This window comes from Oncorhynchus gorbuscha, linkage group LG19 (assembly GCF_021184085.1).
Source record: "Oncorhynchus gorbuscha isolate QuinsamMale2020 ecotype Even-year linkage group LG19, OgorEven_v1.0, whole genome shotgun sequence".
In the NCBI taxonomy this organism is placed as follows: domain Eukaryota; kingdom Metazoa; phylum Chordata; class Actinopteri; order Salmoniformes; family Salmonidae; genus Oncorhynchus; species Oncorhynchus gorbuscha.
The window spans coordinates 17,887,417-17,910,382 of record NC_060191.1 but is presented as its reverse complement, the minus strand read 5'-3'; the positions used below and the strand labels follow the sequence as shown (position 1 = coordinate 17,910,382).

Here is a 22,966-nt window from a genome sequence, read left to right as displayed (position 1 = left end):
ATCATACGGTGGGTGGCTTTATACTTGATGGAAAGGTTGGCAACTCCCACCTCCTATGCCGCTCCTCCAACCTATTTTAAGACTCCTCCACTGACCAAGGCCTCTAAACCTATTATTCAACTCCGTGTGTCTGTCAAAATCTATCTCAAACGCTCACACACACTTTCTCTCTGACACACACATGCACAATGTGTTCCCACTCTAACTATCCCTCTTACACAAACACACACAAACACACACACACTGTTATTGCTACTATGGACATGAAACATCCCCTCTTAAAGTCCACCCCCAAATATGAACTACTACTAATAAATGTCTCCCAGTTTAGAAACCACAGTCATTGTAAGTTGTAAATCAGTCGGGGGAATGGAGATTAAAGAAATGTGGAGGAAGGTGAGACCAAAAAATGGACAAGAATCAAATGGCGTAAGTAGGACAGTCCCTGATATAGAATGTACATGGTCTCAAAGGTGAGCTCATTCAATGTGGAGGGGGGAGACAATTTACTGTTGGTTGACAAAGCGGAAATCCTGACAGACATTCATTCACTGTCAAGGTGTCCCTTTTCAATAGCTGGACATTGCACACACACGCACGCACACAAAATTAGCCAGTGGTTCACCAACTTTTTAATGATGTGACCCCAACTAAGCTTTTGGAATTTGCCTGGGACCCATCACGTGAAACAAACCAGTGTTTCTTTTCATGATCCAGTCAGCTGTCAAACCTTTTATGTTTAAAACGAACTTCTGTTATTTATTGTTTTCAACTTTGTACAAGTTCAAAGTTGCATTATTAAGGAACAGTTACATGTGGTTTTTGATGCATCTCTTCATAGGATCCAAACACTTTGTCTCAAAAATCCAAGGCTGCCAACATCACTGTAATGAACATGATAGGAGACAGAGAGCTGGTTTCAAGCGCAGGGCACCGCAGGTGTTTATTGTAAAATACCACAGGAGGAGGCAGGTGGCTGGGTCCAGGGGCAGGCAGAAGGTCATACACAGGGGTCCAAAAGGGCAACAGTACAGGCAGGGAAAAGGCTAGTAAAGTCGTCCGGGAGATCGGGAAATAGGTTGATAACAGGAAATAGGCTAAGGTACAGGCAGGGAACAGGCAAAAGGTGTCGTTAGTGAGGCAGGCAAAAACTATCATACACGGGAGGATTACATTATGGGAAAACAGAGCTCCTAATAGAAGTGTCACAAAACAAACAATACCTCACAGTAATGGGGTGCAAAGAACTGAACTAAATAGTGTGTGATAATGACATACAGGTGTGTGAATAGGTGATCAGAATTCAGGTAATTGGGATCTGTAGAGTGAGCTGCATTCAGGGGATCTATGTGTTTGAGAGTGTGAGCTGGAAAGTGGGGTGGAAAGTGAGCTGCGTTCAGGGGATCTACGTGTTTGAGAGTGTGAGTTGGAAGCAGACATTACAATCACATCTGATTAAAACCGATTGAATCAGGTGACACCTCTTGTGGAGCTTCGGAGTGGCAACATCATAATTGGGGGGCGGGGTGCCTTGTCTATATAATGGTAGGGAAAACACTGCCATAGGATGAAAGAGGAAGTGCTTCTATTTTTACTGATTGACAATCCATAGGCCCAGGCAGCCCTTGGTCATGGTGGGAGGGTGGGGAGGGGATGAGGGGAGTCTGAGATGCTTGAGGGATATTAATACTTCCTGGCTGACATTGACCTGGGATTAGGACAAACAGAGGGAGAGAGACACTTAGAATATGAAACGCCTGGGCCCTGTTCCCCACCAACTCGCACACACACTAGATGATATTCATAGAAGTAGAAACAAAGGTGTGAGATGTTTGAAATTCGTTTACTTTAAGGCAAATTACCACTTCATAATGGTTAGCACTATGGGTGAAATAGACTTGGTCAAATTATGGCAAAATGTGCTGAAATATCAAAGACATGTAAATTGTTTAATGGAGTGACATAATACCAGTTATTAGGTTACAACAACGGAAATCATATGTACTTGTCACAGATCCCTCCAGAACTGTCATTCCGCACACCTGGTCCCTATTCCCAGTTGATTAGTAATTGTATAAGTGTGCCCTTTGTTCACCATTGTCCTGTCGTTTATTGTTCCAATGTCCGTTGGTCGTGTGAGTACCTGTGCTGTGTTGTTTTGGATTTCGTGCCACGTATATTGTGCAGATGATTAGGGGTCTCGTCCCGTGTGATAATCATTGTGTGATTGTGTATTTATTCAAGGTACTCCTCGCTCTTTTGTTTGGGTCTCAACCCTGTGTTTTGTATAGTGTTTGTTTGGTCGCCGCCGCTGTGCCTGTAGATGGCACGCTGTAATTTGGATTTTAAAAAAAAACTATTACGCATTCCTGCACCTGTCTCCCGATCCCTTTATACCAGTGTGACAATACTGTGTGTAGGTTAAAATGAATTCTTCCTTTACAGGTCTTCAGATCGACACAAGGCTAGGAGAGCCTGCTGCATCTCCCCTTTGTATTCTTTCTGTGGGTGTGAGAGAGTGGGACGTAGTTATGACAGAGTTACAAACTACAAACCTTCCAGAATGAATATTCAATGTATTGGTGTGGGTGCATATGTTTTCACCTGCAATGTAGAGTAGAGTGAAATGTTGGTCAGTTTGCGATACTCGATTCTCACACAGAGGAGGTCCTCTTCACTGTGGCTGATAAGAATCCCCTGCACTAAACTGCCTTTCTGCAGGACACATACACAATAAACATACACAATTTGAATGAACCTGGTTTACAGAAGACTCTGCCTCAAGACCTGACACAAAGGCACAGAAATCGATAGTCTTACAAGATTGTAATGCCTACTACACTTGCCAACTACACCTGTTGGGGAATAATCAGAATTAGTTGGTAACATAGGTAAGATGTTTTGTATTCGTCATATGTTTGTAAGTTACTTCTCATCAGAATGTTTATTTTTGTATAATACTGTGGCCGGGGTTTGCAGTTATCTGGTCTCTGTCAAGACTAAGTTATTTGGGCCGGGGAGAGGTCAAGCGTGTATCTCTTGGCTCCACAATGTCTGTGTGCCAGTCAATGTGTCTCTGTGATCTTGTCAAGGAGGTGGATTTGATATATGCCTGTTGATATAAGGATTGGTTTATGGTTCTGAGTTTGAGAAAAGAGCATAGTTTAGGAGACAAAGCTGAACGATAAATTATGGCCAATGCTGTCATGTTTTGTCTTATATTATCTTGTCATTTTGCTTTTCCTTCTGTTCGTTTTCCCCCTGCTGGTCTTTTTAGGTTCGTTCCCCTTTTTCTCTCTCCCTTCCTCTCTCTCTTCTCTCTATCGTTCCGTTCCTGCTCCCAGCTGTTCCTATTCCCCTAATCAATCATTTAGTCTTCCCACACCTGTTCCTTATCTTTTCCCCTGATTAGAGTCCCTATTTCTTCCCTTGTTTTCCGTTCCTGTCCTGTCGGATCCTTGTCTATTGTTCACCGTGCTGTGTCTGTGTATCGCCCTGTCGTGTCGTGTTTCCCTCAGATGCTGCGTGGTGAGCAGGTGTCTGAGTCTGCTACGTTCAAGTGCCTTCCCGAGGCAACCTGCAGTTCTTGATCGAGTCTCCAGTCTGTTCTCGTCATTACGAGTGGAATTATGTCTTATGATTGTAGAATTACTTTACTGGATTAAAGACTCTGTTTTCGCCAAGTCGCTTTTGGGTCCTCATTCACCTGCATGACAAATGCTGTCTGGCTATGTGTGACTTTGCTATAAAGGATCTCAGTTGCAATGTGTAAGGGACTCTCAGAGAATTCATTTATAGACACTGAATTGATCTGAGAGTCACAGGGTTGTGATGGAGCTCATATAATTAAAGATGGACTTTGTGATAACCAACTCTGACTTGTGTGTGGTTTGCTCTCATGATTTGGTAAATACAGGAAATTTCCACGACACACCGCACAACACGAATAGTCATGTAGCCAGTGTGAGTCTGGAGTAGAGTCATAGTAACAGAATGTGGAGTAGACCATCATATGAAATTAAACTTACCTTAATGTTGCTGTGTAGCCGCTGGGCCAGGAACAAAGGAATGCTTGGGATGGAGCCAACTACAGATGGAAATAATCAATAAATACTGTTAATGTTTGTCATACTGTGACAAACACACATGAGCATTTGAAGAAGTTGAAAGTTAGTCTAGCACAGAGCAATTGTGGGGCGGCAGGTAACCTAATGGTTAGAGAGTTGGACTAGTAACTGAAAGGTTGCAAGATCGACTCCCCGAGCTGACAAGGTAAAAATCTGTCGTTCTGCCCCTGAACAAGGAAGTTAACCAACTGTTCCTAGGCCATCATTGAAAATAAGAATTTGTTCTTTAACTGACTTGCCTGGTTAAATAAAGGTAAAATACAAACAAACAACAAAATAATTGAACGAGGCGATGTCTTACCCAGAGTGCGGAAGCCAAGCCTCAGGTCCCCAGAGAAGTGACTCTGTACTGTTTTATCCACAGTCTCCCCTCTCAGATCCTCCAACCTGGATAGCACTGAGAGATAGAGAGTGTGGAGGGTGGTAATGGAGGCTACAGCCATACTAGGGCCAGGAAGAGAGACAAGCGAACGGATAAAAGAGAGATTTGTTTGTTACCTCTGTTGAGATGGTTTGAGTCTCTCGTGGTTAACACCTGAATCCAGGGGGCTGGGTCCTTTTTCTTACCATTCACAGCATCATTCAGAGCCTACACACACAAACACACACACACACACACACAAAGGATATCAAGAGTACTGCCTAATTGGAGGAACTTTCTGGAGGTAATTTGGGGCTTTGAGGAAGAACACTCACCTTAACATCCTGGTCAATGAGCTGATAATCAACCATCTCCTTTGAATTCAGCTCCTCCTTCTGTTGGTATTAAAGCACAAATGGCACCTTTCAATTAGTTCAAATTAGGACATTATTTTTCACTGACTGAACTATACAGCTTACTCTGTGCAGGGGGGTGAAAACTTGACAAGGCACTCTAACTTACTATGGCTATATAGTATTCCCTCTTAGAAAAAAGGGTTCCAAATGGGTTTTTCGGCTGTCCCCAGAAGAGAACCCTTTTGGTTCTAGGTAGAACCCTTTTTGGGTTCCATGTAAAACCCTCTGTGGAAAGGGTTCTACCTGGAACCGAAAGTCTTCTACATGGAACCAAAAAGGGTTCTTCAAACGGTTCTCCTATGGGGACAGCCGAAGAACCCATTTAGGTTCTAGATAGCACCTTTTTTTTCTTAGTGAACTCTACGTAGATTGCAATATTGAGACAACCAAGTCTAAGACCGGAACGAGAATCTGCGAAAAGAAGTGTGGCAGTACCTTGAGTATGGCCAGTACCAGCTTAGTGAAGTCTTTACTAGTCTCACTGATAAGATCATTCTCCAAGTAACGTCCAAACTCTGTTAACAAAGCAGAATAAGACTACAGTAGGGCACTCTGTGTGTGTGTGTGTGTGTGTGTGTGTGTGTGTGTGTGTGTGTGTGTGTGTGTGTGTGTGTGTGTGTGTGTGTGTGTGTGTGTGTGTGTGTGTGTGTGTGTGTGTGTGTGTGTGTGTGTGTGTGTGTGTGTGTGTGTGTGTGTGTGTGTGTGTGTGTGTGTGTGTGTGTGCAAATATTTGCAAGAGTGCATGTGTGTTACCCAAAGACAGTAATTCTCACCCTGTTTGTAGGCAATAGTGGCATCTTTAAGCTGCTGTGGTGATTTGGTACACAACACAGCCAATAGACTCTCTTCATCTGTACCAATACCCTGAAGCAAACAATTACACATTTAAAATGATTCGTTCCAGTGATGTAGCCAAGTCACTAAATCTTGAGTCCAAGTGAAGTCCCGAATCCCTAGTGTTCGAGTCCGAGTCGAAGTCTAAGTCCTTTATACTCGAGTCACGAGTCACTTGGTGTGCTAACAGTAGCTGTCAAACCATTTCCAAGTGAAATATCATTACAGTGTTGCACATTTGTAAGGCTAAATAGATAATACAGCTATCTAACATTTGATGTTGTTAAATTATGCAAAAGAGAGATTTTCTGACAACGTCACAACTGGCCGAGTCCAAGTCACCACTGATCGAGTTCGAGTTGAGTCACGAGTCATGAAAATCGTGACTTGAGTCTGAGTCAAGTCCGAGTCCTGGGCTTGAGTACTACAACACTGATTCATTGACACACACACCATACACAAAGACCCACACATTCATTCAAACCACATTACAGTACATACAGTAATTACACACCTAAAAATACAATTAACATATATTACATGCTTATTACAATGATCATTGAAATAACATGTGATCTGCTCTCACTTCCATGGACTGTCTGAGGCGATGGGCGTCAAACTGAGAGGGGGTCATCATCAGCCCCAGCATGAGTTGCTCCAGCCCCCCTGACAGAGCTTTCTTCAGGGCAGGACACAACTCCTACAGAGGAGGGGTAGATAGAGACTGTTGGGCTGGGTTCCAATGCCATATATCACATCCCTTCCCACAGTCCCCTTATAGATGTAAAAGTAGTCAATAGGTAGGCTGACAGATCCACAAGTGTTAGGCTGACAGATCCACATAGTGTTTCAAACAGGTAGTTATAGTTACCTTCTTTGTGAGGTTATGGTAGGACTCTGCGATGCTCTGTCTCTGAGCATTGTTTCGATTGGTCAAGATTCTCACCAGAGTGTTCACGTCACTGGCTAATACATTCACACACACACATATTTTGAATACCTCATCCAATATGTATGTATGATACTAACTACTTCAAACATTCACACTATCAGATTGATGAATTTCTCAGGCAACAAATTGTTTTCAATGAGCTATGGTAGGTGATTTACTTCATTAGCGGACATTCCATCCTTGAATAGTACCTTTGCTCTCCAAGGCAGTTTGAATTTCGCGGGCATCCTTCTCTGAGTTGAAGTTGGGGAAGGGTCGCACAGTGCCCAGTGTACCCCACCACATCTCATGAGACTGGACAAGACAGGGGAGAGGGGGTGGTGTCACTAAGTCACTACAGTAAACCTCTATCACTGATATTTACTGTCCAGCTTCCGTCATGTTGCGTTTAGCCATTCTATCTTTTTAGTTTAGTCCAGATGAAGGAGAGGAGATGAGGAGAAAGTTTCTTCAGACTAAGGAGATGTTGGTTCACTTACATTTGCTTTGGGAGAGGTATTATGCATAGACTTCAGCAGAGCTTCCATGATGGGAGTGACAGAGTAACTAAAATTGAGATTAGGCATAATTAGTGTTGGGGTAATTTGACATGTAATATATACAGTTGAAGCCCGAAGTTTACATACACCTGAGTGAAATACATTTAAACTCAGTTTTTCACAATTCCTGACATTTAATCCCAGTAAAAAGTCCCTGTCTTAGGTCAGTTAGGATCACCACTTTATTTTAAGAATGTGACATGTCAGAATAATAGAAGAGAAAATGATTTATTTCAGCTTTTATTTCTTTCATCACATTCCAAGTGGGTCAGAAGTTGACATACACTCAATTAGTATTTGGTAGCATTGCCTTTTAAATTGTTTAACTTGGGTCAATTTTTTTGTGTAGCCTTCCACAAGCTTCCCACAATAAGTTGGATGAATTTTGGCCCATTTCTCCTGACAGAGCTGGTGTAACTGAGTCAGGTTTGTAGGCCTCCTTGCTCGCATATACTTTTTCAGTTCTGGCCACAAATTTTCTATAGAATTGAGGTCAGGGCTTTGTGATGGCCACTCCAATACCTTGACTTTGTTGTCCTTGAGCCATAACTTTGGAAGTATGCTTGGGGTCATTGTCCATTTGGAAGACCCATTTGCGACCAAGCTTTAACTTCCTGACTGATGTCTTGAGATGTTGCTTCAATATTTCCACATAATTTTCCTACCTCATGATGCCATCTATTTTGTGAAGTGCACCAGTCCCTCCTGCAGCAAAGAACCGACACAACATGATGCTGCCACCCTCGTGCTTCATGGTTGGGATGGTGTTCTTCGGCTTGCAACCTCCCCCTTTTTCCTCCAAACATAACAATGGTCATTATGGCCAAACAGTTCTATTTTTGTTTCATCAGACCAAAGGACATTTCTCCAAAAAGTACAATCTTTGTCCCTATCCCTGGGGCAGCAGCGTAGCCTAGTGGTTAGAGCGGTGGACTAGTAACCGGAAGGTTGCTAGTTCAAACCCCCCGAGCTGACAAGGTACAAAATCTGTCGTTCTGCCCCTGAACAGGCAGTTAACCCACTGTTCCCAGGCCGTCATTGAAAATAAGAATATGTTCTTAACTGACTTGCCTGGTTAAATAAAGGTAAAATAAATAAAAAATGTGCAAACTGTAGTCTGGCTTTTTTATGGCGGTTTTGGAGCAGTGGCTTCTTCCTTGCTGAGCAGCATTTCAGGTTATGTCGATATAGGACGGTTTACTGTGGATAAATACTTTGTACCTGTTCCCTCCAGCATCTTCACAAGGTCCTTTGCTGTTGTTCTGGGATTGATTTGCACTTTTCGCACCAAAGTACGTTCATCTCTAGAAGACAGAACTCGTCTCCATCCTGAGCGGTACGAGGACTGCGTGGTCTCATGGTGTTTATACTTGTGTACTATTGTTTGTACAGATGAACGTGGTACCTTCAGACGTTTGGAAATTACTCCCAAGGATGAACCAGACTTGTGGAGGTCTACAATTGTTTTTCTGAGGTCTTGGCTGATTCATTTTGATTTTCCCATGATGTCAAGCAAAGAGGAACTGAGTTTGAAGGTAGGCTTTGAAATACATCCACAGGTACACCTCCAATTGACTCAAATGTTGTCAATTAGCTTCTAAAGCCATGACATAATTTTCTGGAATTTTCCAAGCTGTTTGAAGGCACAGTCAACTTAGTGTATGTAGACTTCTGACCCACTGGAATTGTGATACAGTGAAATATAAGTGAAATAATCAGTAAACTGTAAATCATCTGTAAACTAATTGTCTGTAAACAATTGTTGGAAAAATGACATGTGTCATGCACAAAGTAGATGTCCTAACCGACTTGCCAAAACTATAGTTTGTTAAAAAGAAATTTGTGGAGTGAAAAACGAGTTCTAATGATTCCTACCTAAGTGTATGTAAACTTCCGACTTCAACTGTATATAAAATATGTATACAAATATTTCAAATATTTCAAATGTCAACCACAGTCACTCACGAAGCATCGTTACCCATTGCTCCACAAAAGACGCGGAACAACTACTTCTTGGTCTCAGAGCTAGTGACGTCACCGACTGAAACACTATTAGCGTGCACCACCGCTAACGAGCTAGCCATTTCACATCGGCCACATTAGCAAGGATTTATTCATGATAATTCCCGGATACCATGATAACAAAATTCAGATTCACGTATCAATGCGAATCCACTGTCCCGCAGTCCAGTTGTCCAACTCTGCATTGATACATTTACCATTGATAAATCAGGTACCCAAACTACAGACATTAGATATTTTATGCAATAGAAATATTGTCTTCATGTATCAATTCACAAACAAATCAATGATTACCAAAGGAAAGGAGGGAGGAAATAGAAAGAGTTTTTGAACAGGGCCACAATGGTTGGTGAAGTCCATCCAATATACTTTACTTCATTGCCCTCTAGTGTCGCAAACGTACGGAAGAGTATTAGGAACAAGTGAAGCTAACTGGTGATACTTGTATTTTTATTTTTCACTATAGTATTTTTTTAAAAGTGGAATATTTCGAGAATAAAATGGCAATATTTCGAGAATAAAGTCGAAATTAAATTTCGAAAATTAAGTGGCAATATTTTGAAAATAAAGGGTCCATATTTTGAGAATAATGTCTCGGTGACTCCCTGTTGCTGTGCGTGCCACCATTGAATTGCCCGCAGTTAGATGACCTGGTGAAACTATACTTTAGAATTGGCTTTAATAACAAGGAAATCCTTTCTCTTTTAGCACATACAAAACATATTATTATAAGTAGGCCAAACCCCTGTCATGGACCGTGCATAGCAACGGGGCAGAGTTTTGGGAAAGCCCCGTCTGCGACAGTAATTTTACGTTCCATTATTATAATCTAACAACCAACAGGTCTAGCCTCTAGCCTCTATAAAGTGAACAAGTTGTAGCCTAAATTGGCGGTATAGCTGAGACAGATAGCCTATAACGGAGATGATGTCTCTGTTTTGGGATATGCATTATTCATTCCTCCCATCATTGAAAACATCACGGATAGATGGATAGTGAAAGGAGATATTATGCTAGGCTACCAAACAAGTAATGTCAGATCAGTGATGATTTCTTTATAGCCTATCATAATGTATTATATAGGCCTACATTTAGACAAATGACTATTTCTAGAAAGAAAGAATCCAACCATGAATATATTCAAACAGTGCCTCAGATTAGCTGGTTTGCATGTGTAGCAGTATAACTTTAGACCGTCCCATCGCCCATACCGGCGCTTGTAACGCCAGGGTAGTGGGTTCGATCCCCGGGACCACCCATATGTAGAATGTATGCACACATGACTGTAAGTCGCTTTGGATAAAAGCGTCTGCTAAATGGCATATATTATTATTTATATTATACCCGGGCGCGATCCAGGGACCCTCTGCACTCGTCAACAACAGTCACCCACGAAGCATCGCTCCCAACGCTCAAGGGGAACCACTACTTCTAGGTCTCTGAGCAAGTGACGTCACCGATTTGAAACGCTATTTAGCGCGCACCACCAGCCGTTTCACAGCCGTTACACATGCATGAGATGTCCTTCAGTTGCCTCCTCCCACAGACACTTGCGTAAAACCTTGGCTTCATTTTCCATTCCTCCCGCAGCCGTTGGATAGGCCTATCATTTACTTTCACTTGCCCACTGTATTATAAGATTACGGTACTCTAATGGGCCGCTATAGATTTATAGTTTGCTGGAAATAGCGGTGTTGTAGCGAATTTGGAGAGCAGTTTGATATTGGACACAGACACACGCATAGCCCCTGGTACCCAGGATCCCAATACAATTCGTTTTATTGAGTGTGATACTGTAGCCTACTAGCTTATCGTTAGAAATATGGTTGTCATAAGGAGGAAATAGTACCATTAGTAAAGTACCATGGATAAAGTCGTTAATAGTTCCCATTATGCACAGATTTTTGCAAGGTTTTCCCCTAGGCTACACAGCAGAACGTAGCGAATTCGGAGAAAAGGCTATAGGGACTCAACCCCAGTTCTCTTCGCGTTTAGTGACAGTGCCAAGAAAGTTGTTTTGTTTCTCATATCGCACCATGGATTCTGAAGTGTATGCATAGTCTGAAAGAGGCAGAGGGATACTTGGTGTGTGTGTGTGTGCGTGCTTGTTCGTGCGAGTTATTAGATCATTAGATTGATACCCGTGTGACAGTGACGCCTGTTTGAACCAGTGCATTATAATTAAATTGATGGCCATTTGTTTGTTTTGCCCCGACTTTTTACCGCCCACACACACACCTGCATGCCTCGACACCAAACCCACCGCACCCAACCAAATCCCCTACATTCATCTTGAAATACAACTGCGACGTTATTCTATAAATATTGCCACTTTATTCACGAAATTTTGCCACTTTATTCTATAACTATTTTTACTTTTTTTTAAGTACTAGCTTGCAAAACAAATATAATCCAAATAACGCCACCACTTGCTCTTTGTTTTCTTCACTTGGACCTAATACTCTTCTATACTGGGGGGGGATGCGTCACCTGGGTGGGTTGATTCACTGTTGTGGTCGGCCTGTCTGGGTTCCCCCCCCACCCCTTGGGTTGTACCGTGTCGGAGATCTTTGTGGGCTATACTCGGCCTTGTCTCAGGATGGTAAGTTGGTGGTTGAAGATTTCCCTCTAGTGGTGTGGGGGCTGTGCTTTGGCAAAGTGGGTGGGGTTATATCCTTCCTGTTTGGCCCTGTCCGGGGTGTCCTCGGATGGGGCCACAGTGTCTCCTGACCCCTCCTGTCTCAGCCTCCAGTATTTATGCTGCAGTAGTTTATGTGTCGGGGGCTAGGGTCAGTTTGTTTATCTGGAGTACTTCTCCTGTCCTATTCGGTGTCCTGTGTAAATCTAAGTGTGCGTTCTCTAATTCTCTCCTTCTCTCTTTCTTTCTCTCTCTCGGAGGACCTGAGCCCTAGAACCATGCCCCAGGACTACCTGACATGATGACTCCTTGCTGTCCCCAGTCCACCTGGCCATGCTGCTGCTCCAGTTTCAACTGGCCTGGGCCCTAGGACCATGTCCCAGGACTACCTGACATGAGGACTCCTTGCTGTCCCCAGTCCACCTGGCCATGCTCCTGCTCCAGTTTCAACTGTTCTGCCTTACTATTATTCAACCATGCTGGTCATTTATGAACATTTGAACATCTTGGCCACGTTCTGTTATAATCTCCACCTGGCACAGCCAGAAGAGGACTGGCCACCCCACATATGCTCTCTCTAATTCTCTCTTTCTTTCTCTCTCTCGGAGGACCTGAGCCCTAGGACCGTGCCCCAGGACTACCTGACATGATGGCTCCTTGCTGTCCCCAGTCCATCTGACTGTGCTGCTGCTCCAGTTTCAACTGTTCTGCCTTATTATTATTTGACCATGCTGGTCATTTATGAACATTTGAACATCTTGGTCATGTTCTGTTATAATCTCTACCCGGCACAGCCAGAAGAGGACTGGCCACCCCACATAGCCCGGTTCCTCTCTAGGTTTCTTCCTAGGTTTTGGCCTTTCTAGGGAGTTTTTCCTAGCCACCGTGCTTTTACACCTGCATTGTTTGCTGTTTGGGGTTTTAGGCTGGGTTTCTGTACAGCACTTTGAGATATCAGCTGATGTACGAAGGGCTATATAAATAAATTTGATTTGATTTGATTTGATTTTGATATACAAATTAAATGTCGGCGTTGTGTCATTTCTGCTTGCGTATCACAAAACTCAACATCTGGCCAGAGCAAGAAAATAGTCCCCCGACCTGACTCTACAGACTAAATTCCTCTCGTCTCTGGTGATGTTGCCCACAACAGTCTCGCCCACCACTAATTCCTGAGATTCCTCCATGTGAAAAAACGCAGGGAAACCAATTTTTTGTTGTGGCTTATCACCATATCGTTTTCCAAAATTAATCACAATTACGAACTGCATAAATCAAAGATTTATATTGTTAAAAATATATATATTTCCCCAACAATGTATGCCATTATACAGCATAATGAAATGAAACGCACCTGATAGGACCGTTTCGTATCCGCTTGACAGGAGAGGTCTCTGAAATGACTTGACGTTTTAATCTATTTCTAAGACAACAGGGTGTGGCTGCTGTCGGACAGATAGGATATAGCTATGCTGGACTTGAAGCACTCACTCATTTCTTTTATAACCATGGGCGTGTCTCTATTGATAGGTAGGCTATCTTGGCTGTAGAAATTCCTGGCTTTGGACTCCCTTACAAAAAAACTCACATGATTTCACATGTGGAAAATCACATGATTTCACATTCAATTTCAAATGTGAAAACGTGTTTTTGGAACACTTCACGTATGATCACGTTTTTTCAGATGGGTAGTTTCACGTTATCACATGTTGTCATCACATTAACTTCACATAAGATCACATGAAAGCATGTGTTTTTGGAACACATTCATGTGTTCACATGTGACATTTCTGTGGTTTTTCCTTAAGTGCAATAAGCCTACCTGGCCATTAGTTCAGTTCACCGATCTGATAGGAAATGGATAAAACCTGGAGTAAACCCAATACATGGTAAGATAGATGGAGCTATAATAAAATCACTTGTGTATCCAGTACTTTCTAGTGGGAAGTTGGATATCAGACACACTGTCACACACACACAGAGAATGTTACACACCTGTCAGAGGGCGACCCCCTCCCAACACACACACGCACGCATGCACGCGCGCCAATAACAACTTCCAAGACACTAGATTTATGTAAGATTTATAAACAGCACACAAAATTAAAATAATTGTAAGTCAAATAAAAAAATAATAAAAAGTCAAAATTACAATATTAACGTTAAAGTAATTTTCTTTTTTTCAGAACAGATCAAATATTTATACAAATACTTCTTATAGAATATATGTAACATATAAAGAAGAATTTTATTTTAAAAATGTAGTTCAAACAAGGAAACACCCTTTGAATCCAGTCAAATAATTTACATTCCTACATAATACAGTCGCTTCATGGTTAAGGGGTGAGCTCAAAGACAGTCAGCAAAATGTTGAACTTTTTGTTAAAGGAGGTTTTGGTTGGTGTCAGTGTTGCTGGTGGAGTTGGCTGGTAGCAACAGTTTATCATCCTAAAAACCATATGGGTGAAATACATTAGAGACGATCAAAGTCAATTCCCCCGGCAAATCTGTACTCACGATTAAGTACAGTGTAAACCACGTTTTAGTAGTTCAATTTAGTAGTTCATGTATGAAACATACAACTGTAGATTATAATAGAGGTGAAAATATTCCAGGTACAGTCAGTCAGATTAGTCAATCCTTATTCTAAGGATGCAATTCTTTATCCTAATTAATTTGTCAATTATGTTGTTTTTTGGTTCAGTGTGGTACTTCTGTGTGTATCCTCCAAAAGTCAGAACAGTTCATTGTAACCTCCCCTCCCCATTTTTATAAAATATTCAGTATAAAACCCCTCATGGTGGCTCACTACTGATGTCTTCCTAGAAAAAAAGAAACAATTTGGTTTATGAAAAGCACAATAGTTTTAAAGTGTTTGTGTTCAATAAGGAGTGGGGGTGAGATTTGATTAATAGCCACACATATTTTAAACAATGATATAGAGCATATGTACACCCTCCTTTTATGTCCCACCCTCCCCCTTTTCTGTCCCGCCCTCCCCCATTTCCTGTCCCGCCCTCCTTTACTGGTCTAAGTTCAGTTTCAAGCTCCACCATCACAGACAAACCAGGTCTGTAGAGAGGTGACACTAAATGTACAACAATGACAGGCAGTTACAGTACAGAATAGTTCCTACTGGTATCAACAGACACCTATAGATCAACAGTCCACCATTAGAATTCCATTGTTGTTACGAACAACTCCTCCTCTTCACCCCCCAATCTCTCTCTGTTATTAGTCATCTTTGTTTTGAAAAGGGAAAGAAGAAACAAAGAGTGGGATTGGAAAAAGGGATTCAATCCCGAGGATGAAGCTTTTAACATAACATTAGAAAAACATATAACATCTCCGAACTAACTTATACCATGATACAATACACAATTCCTGGGTAGGCTTTCTATGCCAAAGAAAGACGAATAGATGGAATCACTGAAGATAAGTTCTATCAGGTCTGGTTGGTTGGAGGTTGAGAATATGTTGGTCCAGCTCTCAAGTCCTGTTTTCTGGTTTGCGTATCCAGTTTGAGGTCAATGTTAACTCGGAATCAGCCTTTGGATTCCTGCGCTTCCGGTCCGCACTCGCTCTCCTCCGGGATATCCTGGAGATCTGAGGAGGTCATTGAAGGTTATTGATATGAATAAACATGTTATTAATATGTTTGATAATGTTTGAATAATGTGTTGATCAAAACAGGACTAGCTAGCTCAGTAATGTAAATAGAGGTTCCAATCGAGATGCGACTGGAGGAGTACTGTTATGTACACTGAGTTACCAGACAGTGACTGACTGTACAGTAGGACTGTGGACAGAGGGAGTTAAATATTGTCAGAGGTAACCACCCTTTAAGCACACAGAAAGAAAGAATGGGGAGAGGTGCATTGATTAAGTGAGTAAGAAGGGCATCAAAAACAGACTGTCTCTCAACACTCTAAATGTTGCCTCTAAACCCTCCATATACTGTATGATCAAAGTTGTATGAAAATGTATGAAAAGTGTGGAAAAGTAAAGAGTGGAGAGGACAGAGCGCTATTATTGACTATCAATAAGCAGCCATTAAGAGCGAGCAGAGAGATAGAGGGAGGGCAGAGAGATAGAGGGAGGGCAGAGAGATAGAGGAAGGGCAGGACATGGTGCACAAAACTCTGCTCTAGAAACAGCTGAGAAATCGGTGCCAAACTGATAGATCGAGATATGACGTGGAGACACACCTTCAACATGCAGAGGTAGAGAGTGAGAAATATGGCAGGGCTGAAAGAACATAAGTATGTGTGTGTGACATGGTAAACTAGGTGTGATACGGTTAAAGGTCAGAAATGTGTAAATATTAGTTGTCATGGACACCATAAGGATTTTTGATGGATTCCATGGATTTGGCCAATTCCAAAGTTATCGAATCATAGACCTCTTTATTCAACTGATTACACCCTACCAATGACTAATACCTTAGTGGCCCTAGACATTCCTTCCATCTGAATATTTTACTCCACAGACATACAAACGTAAGGTCACCAACACATCTATTGGTCTCGGTGTGTTTCCAAGGGTATGGAAGTCGGCCATAATAACGGCCATCTTTAAATCAGGCGACCCTGCTGACGTGAGTAACTACAGGCCCATTAGTATACTACCTGTGGTGTCAAAGGTTGTTGAAAAGTGTGTAGCAGAACAACTGATTGCCCACCTCAATAACAGCCCCTTCACATTACACTCCATGCAGTTTGGCTTCAGAGCGAAACACTCCACAGAAACGGCCAACTGCTTTTTTTCTGGAAAATGTGAAGTCCAAGATGGACAAAGGGGGTGCTGTAGGGGCTGTGTTTCTGGACCTAAGGAAGGCTTTTGATACTGTTAACCAAGAGATTCTCATCACAAAATTGTCCAAGTTCAACTCTTCCCCTGATGTCTTGAGATGGATGAAATCATACCTTGAAGGCAGAACTGTTGCCCACTCATAGCTATGATGTGGGCGTGCCCCAAGGGTCAATACTGGGGCCCCTCCTGTTCAGCCTGTACATTAATGATCTGCCTTCTGTCTGTACTGGGTCTGAAGTTCAAATGTATGCAGATGATACAGTGATATATGTGCATGCAAAGAGCAAACAACAAGCTGCACAAGAACTCACTACTGTAATGGTCCAGGTTACAAAGTGGCTCAGTGACTCGTGTTTGCATCTCAATGTGAAAAAAACTGTTTGCATGTTCTTCACAAAGAGGGCAACAGATGCTACTGAGCCAGATGTCTATGTGTCAGGGGAGAAGCTCCAGGTGGTATCCGATGTTAAGTACCTTGGCATCATATTTGATTCCAACCTCTCTTTAAAAAGCATGTGAAAAAGGTAATTCAAATAACCAAATTCAACCTAGCTAATTTCCGATTTATACGAAATTGTTTGACTACAGAGGAAGCAAAACTGTACTTCAATTCTATGATACTCCCCACTTAACATACTGCTTGACTAGTTGGGCCCAAGCTTGCTGTACAACATTAAAACCTATTCAGTCTGTCTACAAACAGGCTCTCAAAGTGCTTGATAGGAAGCCCAATAGCCATCATCATTGTCACATCCTTAGAAAGCATGAGCTCTTGAGTTGGGAAAATCTTGTGCAATACACCGATGCATGTCTTGTATTCAAGATCCTTAATGGCCTGGCTCCCCCTCCACTCAATATTTTTGTTAAACAGAAAACCCAGACATATGGCAGCAGATCCACAAGGTCTGCCATGAGAGGTGACTGTATAGTTCCCCTAAGGAAAAGCACCTTTAGTAAATCTGCATTCTCTGTGAGAGCTTCCCATGTCTGGAATACACTGCCATCAGATACACATAACTGCACCACATATCACACTTTCACAAAATGCATGAAGACCTGGCTAAAGGTCAATCAGATTTGTGAACATGGTCCCTAGCTGTGTGTTGCCGCTTTCCATGTTGTCTGTTGTCTGTAGCTTGTGAGGTGTGGAAACACTTTGTTGCTTTTATGAATTTTGTTTTGCTGCTTTTTGTTCTATGTTGCTCTGTCTGTATGCTATGTCTTGCTTGTCCTATGTTGCTATGTCTTGCTTGTTCTATGGTGCTATTGTCTATATTGTAATTGTTTTTAATAACCTGCCCAGGGACTGCGGTTGAAAATTAGCCGGCTGGCTAAAACCGGCACTTTTACTGAAACGTTGATTAATGTGCACTGTCCCTGTAAAAATAAAATAAACTAAACTAAACGTATACATTTAAACAACAACTTAGACGCACACAAACAACAACTACATCTCATCTGCCCAGACCAGCATGCTCACACCTCCATCCCTAGTGCCTGCATTACTGTTTTCCCTTAGATATTCCAATTACTCTCAATACAGGAAAGATACACACTGTGGGTCAATTACTCACCTCTTGGACTGTCAGAGCGTGGTGAAACCTTCACTACATCCGCCTCTTCCTCCGACTCCTCCTCCTCACTGCCTTCCTGTACGCCGTCCAATTGGTCCACTGGTTCCTGACAGGCCAATGGCGCGACAGGGCTGGGCTCGCCATCACCACTTCCTCTTCTTTTAGCAGGAGCCTAGTAAAGGAGAAAAGCCATCATATCCTGTTTGAGCTCACCTACAGATCAACCACTAGTGCTTCTTGAATGGCTTAGTGATTCAGACATTTGGGGTAGGACTGTAGGTCTACCTAAACCCAAACACACTTGACCCCAAACTCCCACACTTGACATTCCCATACCTCTGCCAGATGTTACTTTGCTCACCTGCTCTAAGGCTGTAACATCCACCACAATGTCTTCGTTGCTGCCTCTGCTGCCTCTCCTTCCCCTCCTGCCCCTCTTGCCCTTATTGTCCCTGATCTGCTGCTCCAGCTGAGCCCTGGCCCTCTCGCTGTCCCTCAGCCTGGCCTCCAGGGGGCGCAGCCTCACCACCTCCTCCTGCAGCAGATCATGCTGCTTCTGGAGCATGGCCATCTCCCCCATGGCTGCCACCATGCCCGCATCCAGACCTGTGTCACGTGACATGGAACGGCATAGCCTGGGGAAGGAGTTTGGAGGAGTGGGGGTGGGAGTGGAGGAACCTGAGGAGGCGGGACCAGTGCCCTCATGGAGGCGGAGCTCGAGGACAGAGTCTTGGTGAATGACGGCGGCCTGGGAGAGGGAGAGGGAGAGAGAGAGAGAAGGAGAGAGGGAGTTTTGAATCTAGTTTGGAGCTGGGGTGTAAGGGAAGGACCACCTATGCAATACAAAATGCCTCAAATGGATTCCAGTGGGTCATTCAGCCTCACCTGTAGAGAGTGGAGATGAGCACTGAGGTTCACAAGCCTCTGACACACCTCCTCATTTAGGGGTCTGTCCTGTAGCTGGTTACCATTTCTGTCCTGAGAGGATAAAAAACATCCACAAAACATGAAGTCATGATAAACTCATTATGTATTACAGTCACAGTTGTGGCTTATGTACATGTTATCCAACCTTAAGGCACAGTCATCCTCTCTCACCTTGGACGCTGGACATCCTTTCATTTCATGAGTCCCGTTGACGGAGATCGAATCTCCATCTGTAAATGGGTGGGACAGAAGGAGAGAGAAAGTGAGCTGATTGGTGTGTGAGAGCTGAAACATCACCATCTCCCAGTGGTAAAAGACAAAGCAAAACCACTCACTGCTCACTGGCGCCCCTTTGTGGTTCTGGTCATCATTGGTACCGTTGGTGCTACCGTTGGACTTGGGAAGCTCTATGTTGGAGCCCAGCAGCAACTCACTCAGCCTGTCAACTGATGAAAGGAGGGAAGGAGAGGGAATTAAAAAAGAAAAAGAGGCATAGCAGCAGTAATACCACAATGTAACATAGTCCTAGTAACTGAACAACACTACACCCAGGGGTTAATAACGGAGGTTTCGTTGGTGATCTCAGATTGACTTCTGAGAGGCTATGACTAGATGATACTCATACTCTTATAGGGTGCTCATTATTTAGTTCTACCTCTCTATCTGCAGTGCTAAGCTCTGGGTTAGGCCTCATTTAATACCTGCCTCTCTGTAAGACGGCATTAACCCTCACCTTACCCTCTATGGCGCTGACCTAGGATGACCCAACCCTACACCAGCCTCTCACCTCACTATTAGGTGGTGAACAGTCAAACTGACCATAGATCAGGAATTAGAATGAAGGTAAATTCTACATTCCCTTACCCTCTGAGATGGCGTCGGTGAGTAGGTATTCCGCCTGGGGTGCGTAGGGGGTGTCGGCCCGGAAGATGTTCCTAGAGTTTATGGGGGGCGTGACTTCCTGACCCCCACCGGTGACCTCAGCCAGGTCAGAGAACAGAGTCACTCTCTCCTGGAGGAGCTCCAGCACCTCCCTGTCCTTCTGCTGGATGTCAGCTAGAAACACATTCGAGTCAGTAAGATGCATCGTCAGGTCTAAAACAACTGAATATTCAGAACGTTGCGGATGTTGTCTACAAAGGGTAGATAAATAGACAAGTGTAGCACAGGACTGATATAGAAAGAGAAGGGTGGAGGAGTGTGAGGAGAGGAGAAGAGGTTGTACCTCTGAGTCGGCGCAGTAAGGCCTTGTCCTCTGTCTCTATCAGGGGGAAGTCCTCTCTGGACGGACAGCTGGAGGGAGGGAGAGAGAGTGAGTGAAGGTGAGGTATGGTCGGAATAAGGATAATGCCGGGGCATAAGGAAGGACCCCTAGGATTCCATTAAGGATAATTGGAGAATTCTCAAAATCAAAATCGGCAGTGGTCTGAATGAGTTGAGTAGGTTTGTGAGTATTACAGTAGCTGACCTGCTGACTGTCTGCTGTATGAGTCTCATCCAGTTGTTCCTGTCGTCTCGTGAGGCGCCATGCAGCTCGTACATCTCTGGGGGGGTGGAGTCACTGATCAGGAACATCCCTCGCTCCTGATTAGCTATGTCCCTCACGATCAGGTTCTTCAGAGACAACACTGCAGGCTTGTCCTAAGAGAGAGAGAGATAGATATAAAGAGACAGAAAGGGTGGAAGAGGTTAGCTCTGTGATATAACACTAAGACTAAATAAAGTTAGATGTGTGCAAAGGCAAAGACAGAAGCAATGGAGGACCTGCTGAACAAAAGTCAGATTGCAGAAGAGATGAGTAGAGAGGGGAGGAGGATGAGTCAGATGAGTGGAAAGGAGAGGGGCAGACTTACTATGCATGGGAAGAAATACTTCTGGTCTTTCTCCTGCATGAACACCAGGATGTCTGTCATCAGCAGGACCTGCACGTCTACATAGACACACAGAGTGGAACATTGTTAAAGATACATAGAGTGTGCACCCTCATTTCTCTACATGTATTCTGTAGATACACAAACAATCATACCCCCTTTATCTCTCTTCCTCTACCTCTTTCTCTCTCAGATACACACACACATACTCCCTCCCTACCTTTGAGTCTGGATCCTTGCGTCTTCCACAGCAGCGTGCCCTCGTGGAGGAGAGTCCTGCGGAGCAGCTCCCCTCCCCTGAACACCCCTCCTCCCCTGACCTCCGCCTGGGCCCGGGGGTCCAATCTGGCCCTGATCTCCTGGAGCCTCTGGGTCCGCTCCAACTCTGCCACCTGCTGGTCCACAGAGCTCAACAAGTCCCGGATCAGAGACAGGGACTGGGCTAGGGACTGGGCTTCCTCTTCACTGCCTGTTGGGGGGATGGTGGGGGTGATGATGATGAGAAGTGTCTTGAGGTCAGTTGTATTCAAAAGCATTTAAGTTGTTTATGGTTATTCTACTGCTGTGTATATAGTGATTATTCAGTTCTTGTATTTTTTTTGTTTTCTCCCTGAGCTGTTGTGGCTGTCCTGTGTTCAGCTTTTATGCTGTGTGAGTATACTCACTAAGCTTCTATAGCTGTTCTGAGGTCAGGTCTTACCCTTGGTGTTGTCCAGGATGCGCTGGATGAGGACAGGGTATTTGGTGATGCGTTGAGTCACCAGCAGGATGCACTCCTGGATGCCATGGCGACGCAGCAGGGGCCCCCGGCTTACCCTCTGATTATGGGATGGATGAGATTTAATACCACTTATTATATATTAAGCAATAAGGCCCGAGGAGGTGTGGTATATGGCCAACAAACCCCAAGGTGCCTTACTGATATAATAAACTTCAATTGGACATTAAACAAGTATTTGTGCTCCATACCCTTGTTTTATAATATACTATAATTACCATTTTGTCATTAAATGTAATAACACTACTAATTTGAATGTGTAAAGTAAAAGAAAGGTATAGATCCATCGATAGAGGCTGAAGCCCAGGAGAAATCCCATTTTAGAGAATCTCAAATATAAAATATATTTTGATTTGTTTAACACTTTTTTGGTTACTACATGATTCCATATGTGTAATTTCATAGTTTTGATGTCTTCACTATTATTCTACAATGTAGAAAATAGTATTTTTTTTTAAATAAGAAAAACCCTTGAATGAGTAGGTGTGTCCAAACTTTTGACTGGCACTGTAAATGGCAGTAAAGATATGTTAATTCATGGGCATTCCATAGGAGCATGATTGGACCACAAAGTTAGGACACTTATGGAGGTTTTGAGGCCAGAACACGTCCTTGTGACGAGTGTCAGTTAGGTAATAAAGCAGAAATAACTTGTTCATGACTCCTTTTTGAATAGAACATCTACAATGTGATAGTTGTTGATACCATTCAGTGTTATCCGTTCAGCACTCCTCCTAGCTAAGACATGAGACACCCCTCAGCTGGCACCTCCTGACACGGACTGCTGAGCTCACACACACACAGCACACATTTTAAGCATGCTCTTGGGCCTTCTCCCCTTCTCTGTATGTACCTCTGAGTCTTCTCCCTCCCTGTGACCCCCCCCTATGTCTCTCACTCTCACTCTCACTCTCACTCTCACTCACCCGTATGAAGTGCTGAAACCTCTTGTCTCTGGCCAGCAGTTCCTTGTACAGTTTCACAGCTTTGGGGTGGCGGCTGCAAAACTCAGCATAGGCTTTCCTCATCTCATCTGCACACTGACCTGAGAACTGAACACACACAATGGGTATCAACTCAGTCAGTGTGTCTGTGCATGTGTGTATAATATGTTT

General features: G+C 43.3%; 2 protein-coding genes across 8 annotated transcripts in view; both read right to left on the bottom strand.

The window, feature by feature from the left end:
* Window positions 1-1,632: 1,632 nt before the first annotated feature.
* LOC124004680 (annexin A2-like) lies at window positions 1,633-13,367 on the bottom strand. Its single transcript, XM_046313371.1, has 13 exons — window positions 13,244-13,367; window positions 7,170-7,236; window positions 6,882-6,984; window positions 6,610-6,704; window positions 6,325-6,438; window positions 5,678-5,768; window positions 5,340-5,419; window positions 4,824-4,883; window positions 4,626-4,716; window positions 4,429-4,524; window positions 4,029-4,087; window positions 2,605-2,715; window positions 1,633-2,502 (listed from the first exon to the last, which is right to left on the bottom strand). The coding sequence occupies exons 2-13, from the start codon at window positions 7,215-7,217 to the stop codon at window positions 2,440-2,442; spliced, it is 1,011 nt and encodes a 336-aa protein (XP_046169327.1). The 5' UTR covers window positions 7,218-7,236; window positions 13,244-13,367; the 3' UTR covers window positions 1,633-2,439.
* A 1,552-nt stretch (window positions 13,368-14,919) lies between these two features.
* Window positions 14,920-22,966, bottom strand: part of LOC124005245 (rho guanine nucleotide exchange factor 2-like) — a 57,033-nt gene continuing 48,986 nt past the window's right edge. For all 7 annotated transcript variants that reach the window (XM_046314317.1, XM_046314318.1, XM_046314321.1 and 4 more), the window contains 13 exons: window positions 22,778-22,903; window positions 21,774-21,891; window positions 21,294-21,542; window positions 21,056-21,132; window positions 20,671-20,843; window positions 20,428-20,495; window positions 20,067-20,258; window positions 19,538-19,648; window positions 19,374-19,432; window positions 19,161-19,253; window positions 18,637-19,023; window positions 18,276-18,447; window positions 14,920-15,495 (listed from right to left, as the gene is read on the bottom strand). In XM_046314317.1, the coding sequence (XP_046170273.1) occupies window positions 15,434-15,495; window positions 18,276-18,447; window positions 18,637-19,023; window positions 19,161-19,253; window positions 19,374-19,432; window positions 19,538-19,648; window positions 20,067-20,258; window positions 20,428-20,495; window positions 20,671-20,843; window positions 21,056-21,132; window positions 21,294-21,542; window positions 21,774-21,891; window positions 22,778-22,903 (1,887 nt within the window). In that variant the 3' untranslated portion in view covers window positions 14,920-15,433. The remainder of the gene's footprint in view (window positions 15,496-18,275; window positions 18,448-18,636; window positions 19,024-19,160; window positions 19,254-19,373; window positions 19,433-19,537; window positions 19,649-20,066; window positions 20,259-20,427; window positions 20,496-20,670; window positions 20,844-21,055; window positions 21,133-21,293; window positions 21,543-21,773; window positions 21,892-22,777; window positions 22,904-22,966) is intronic.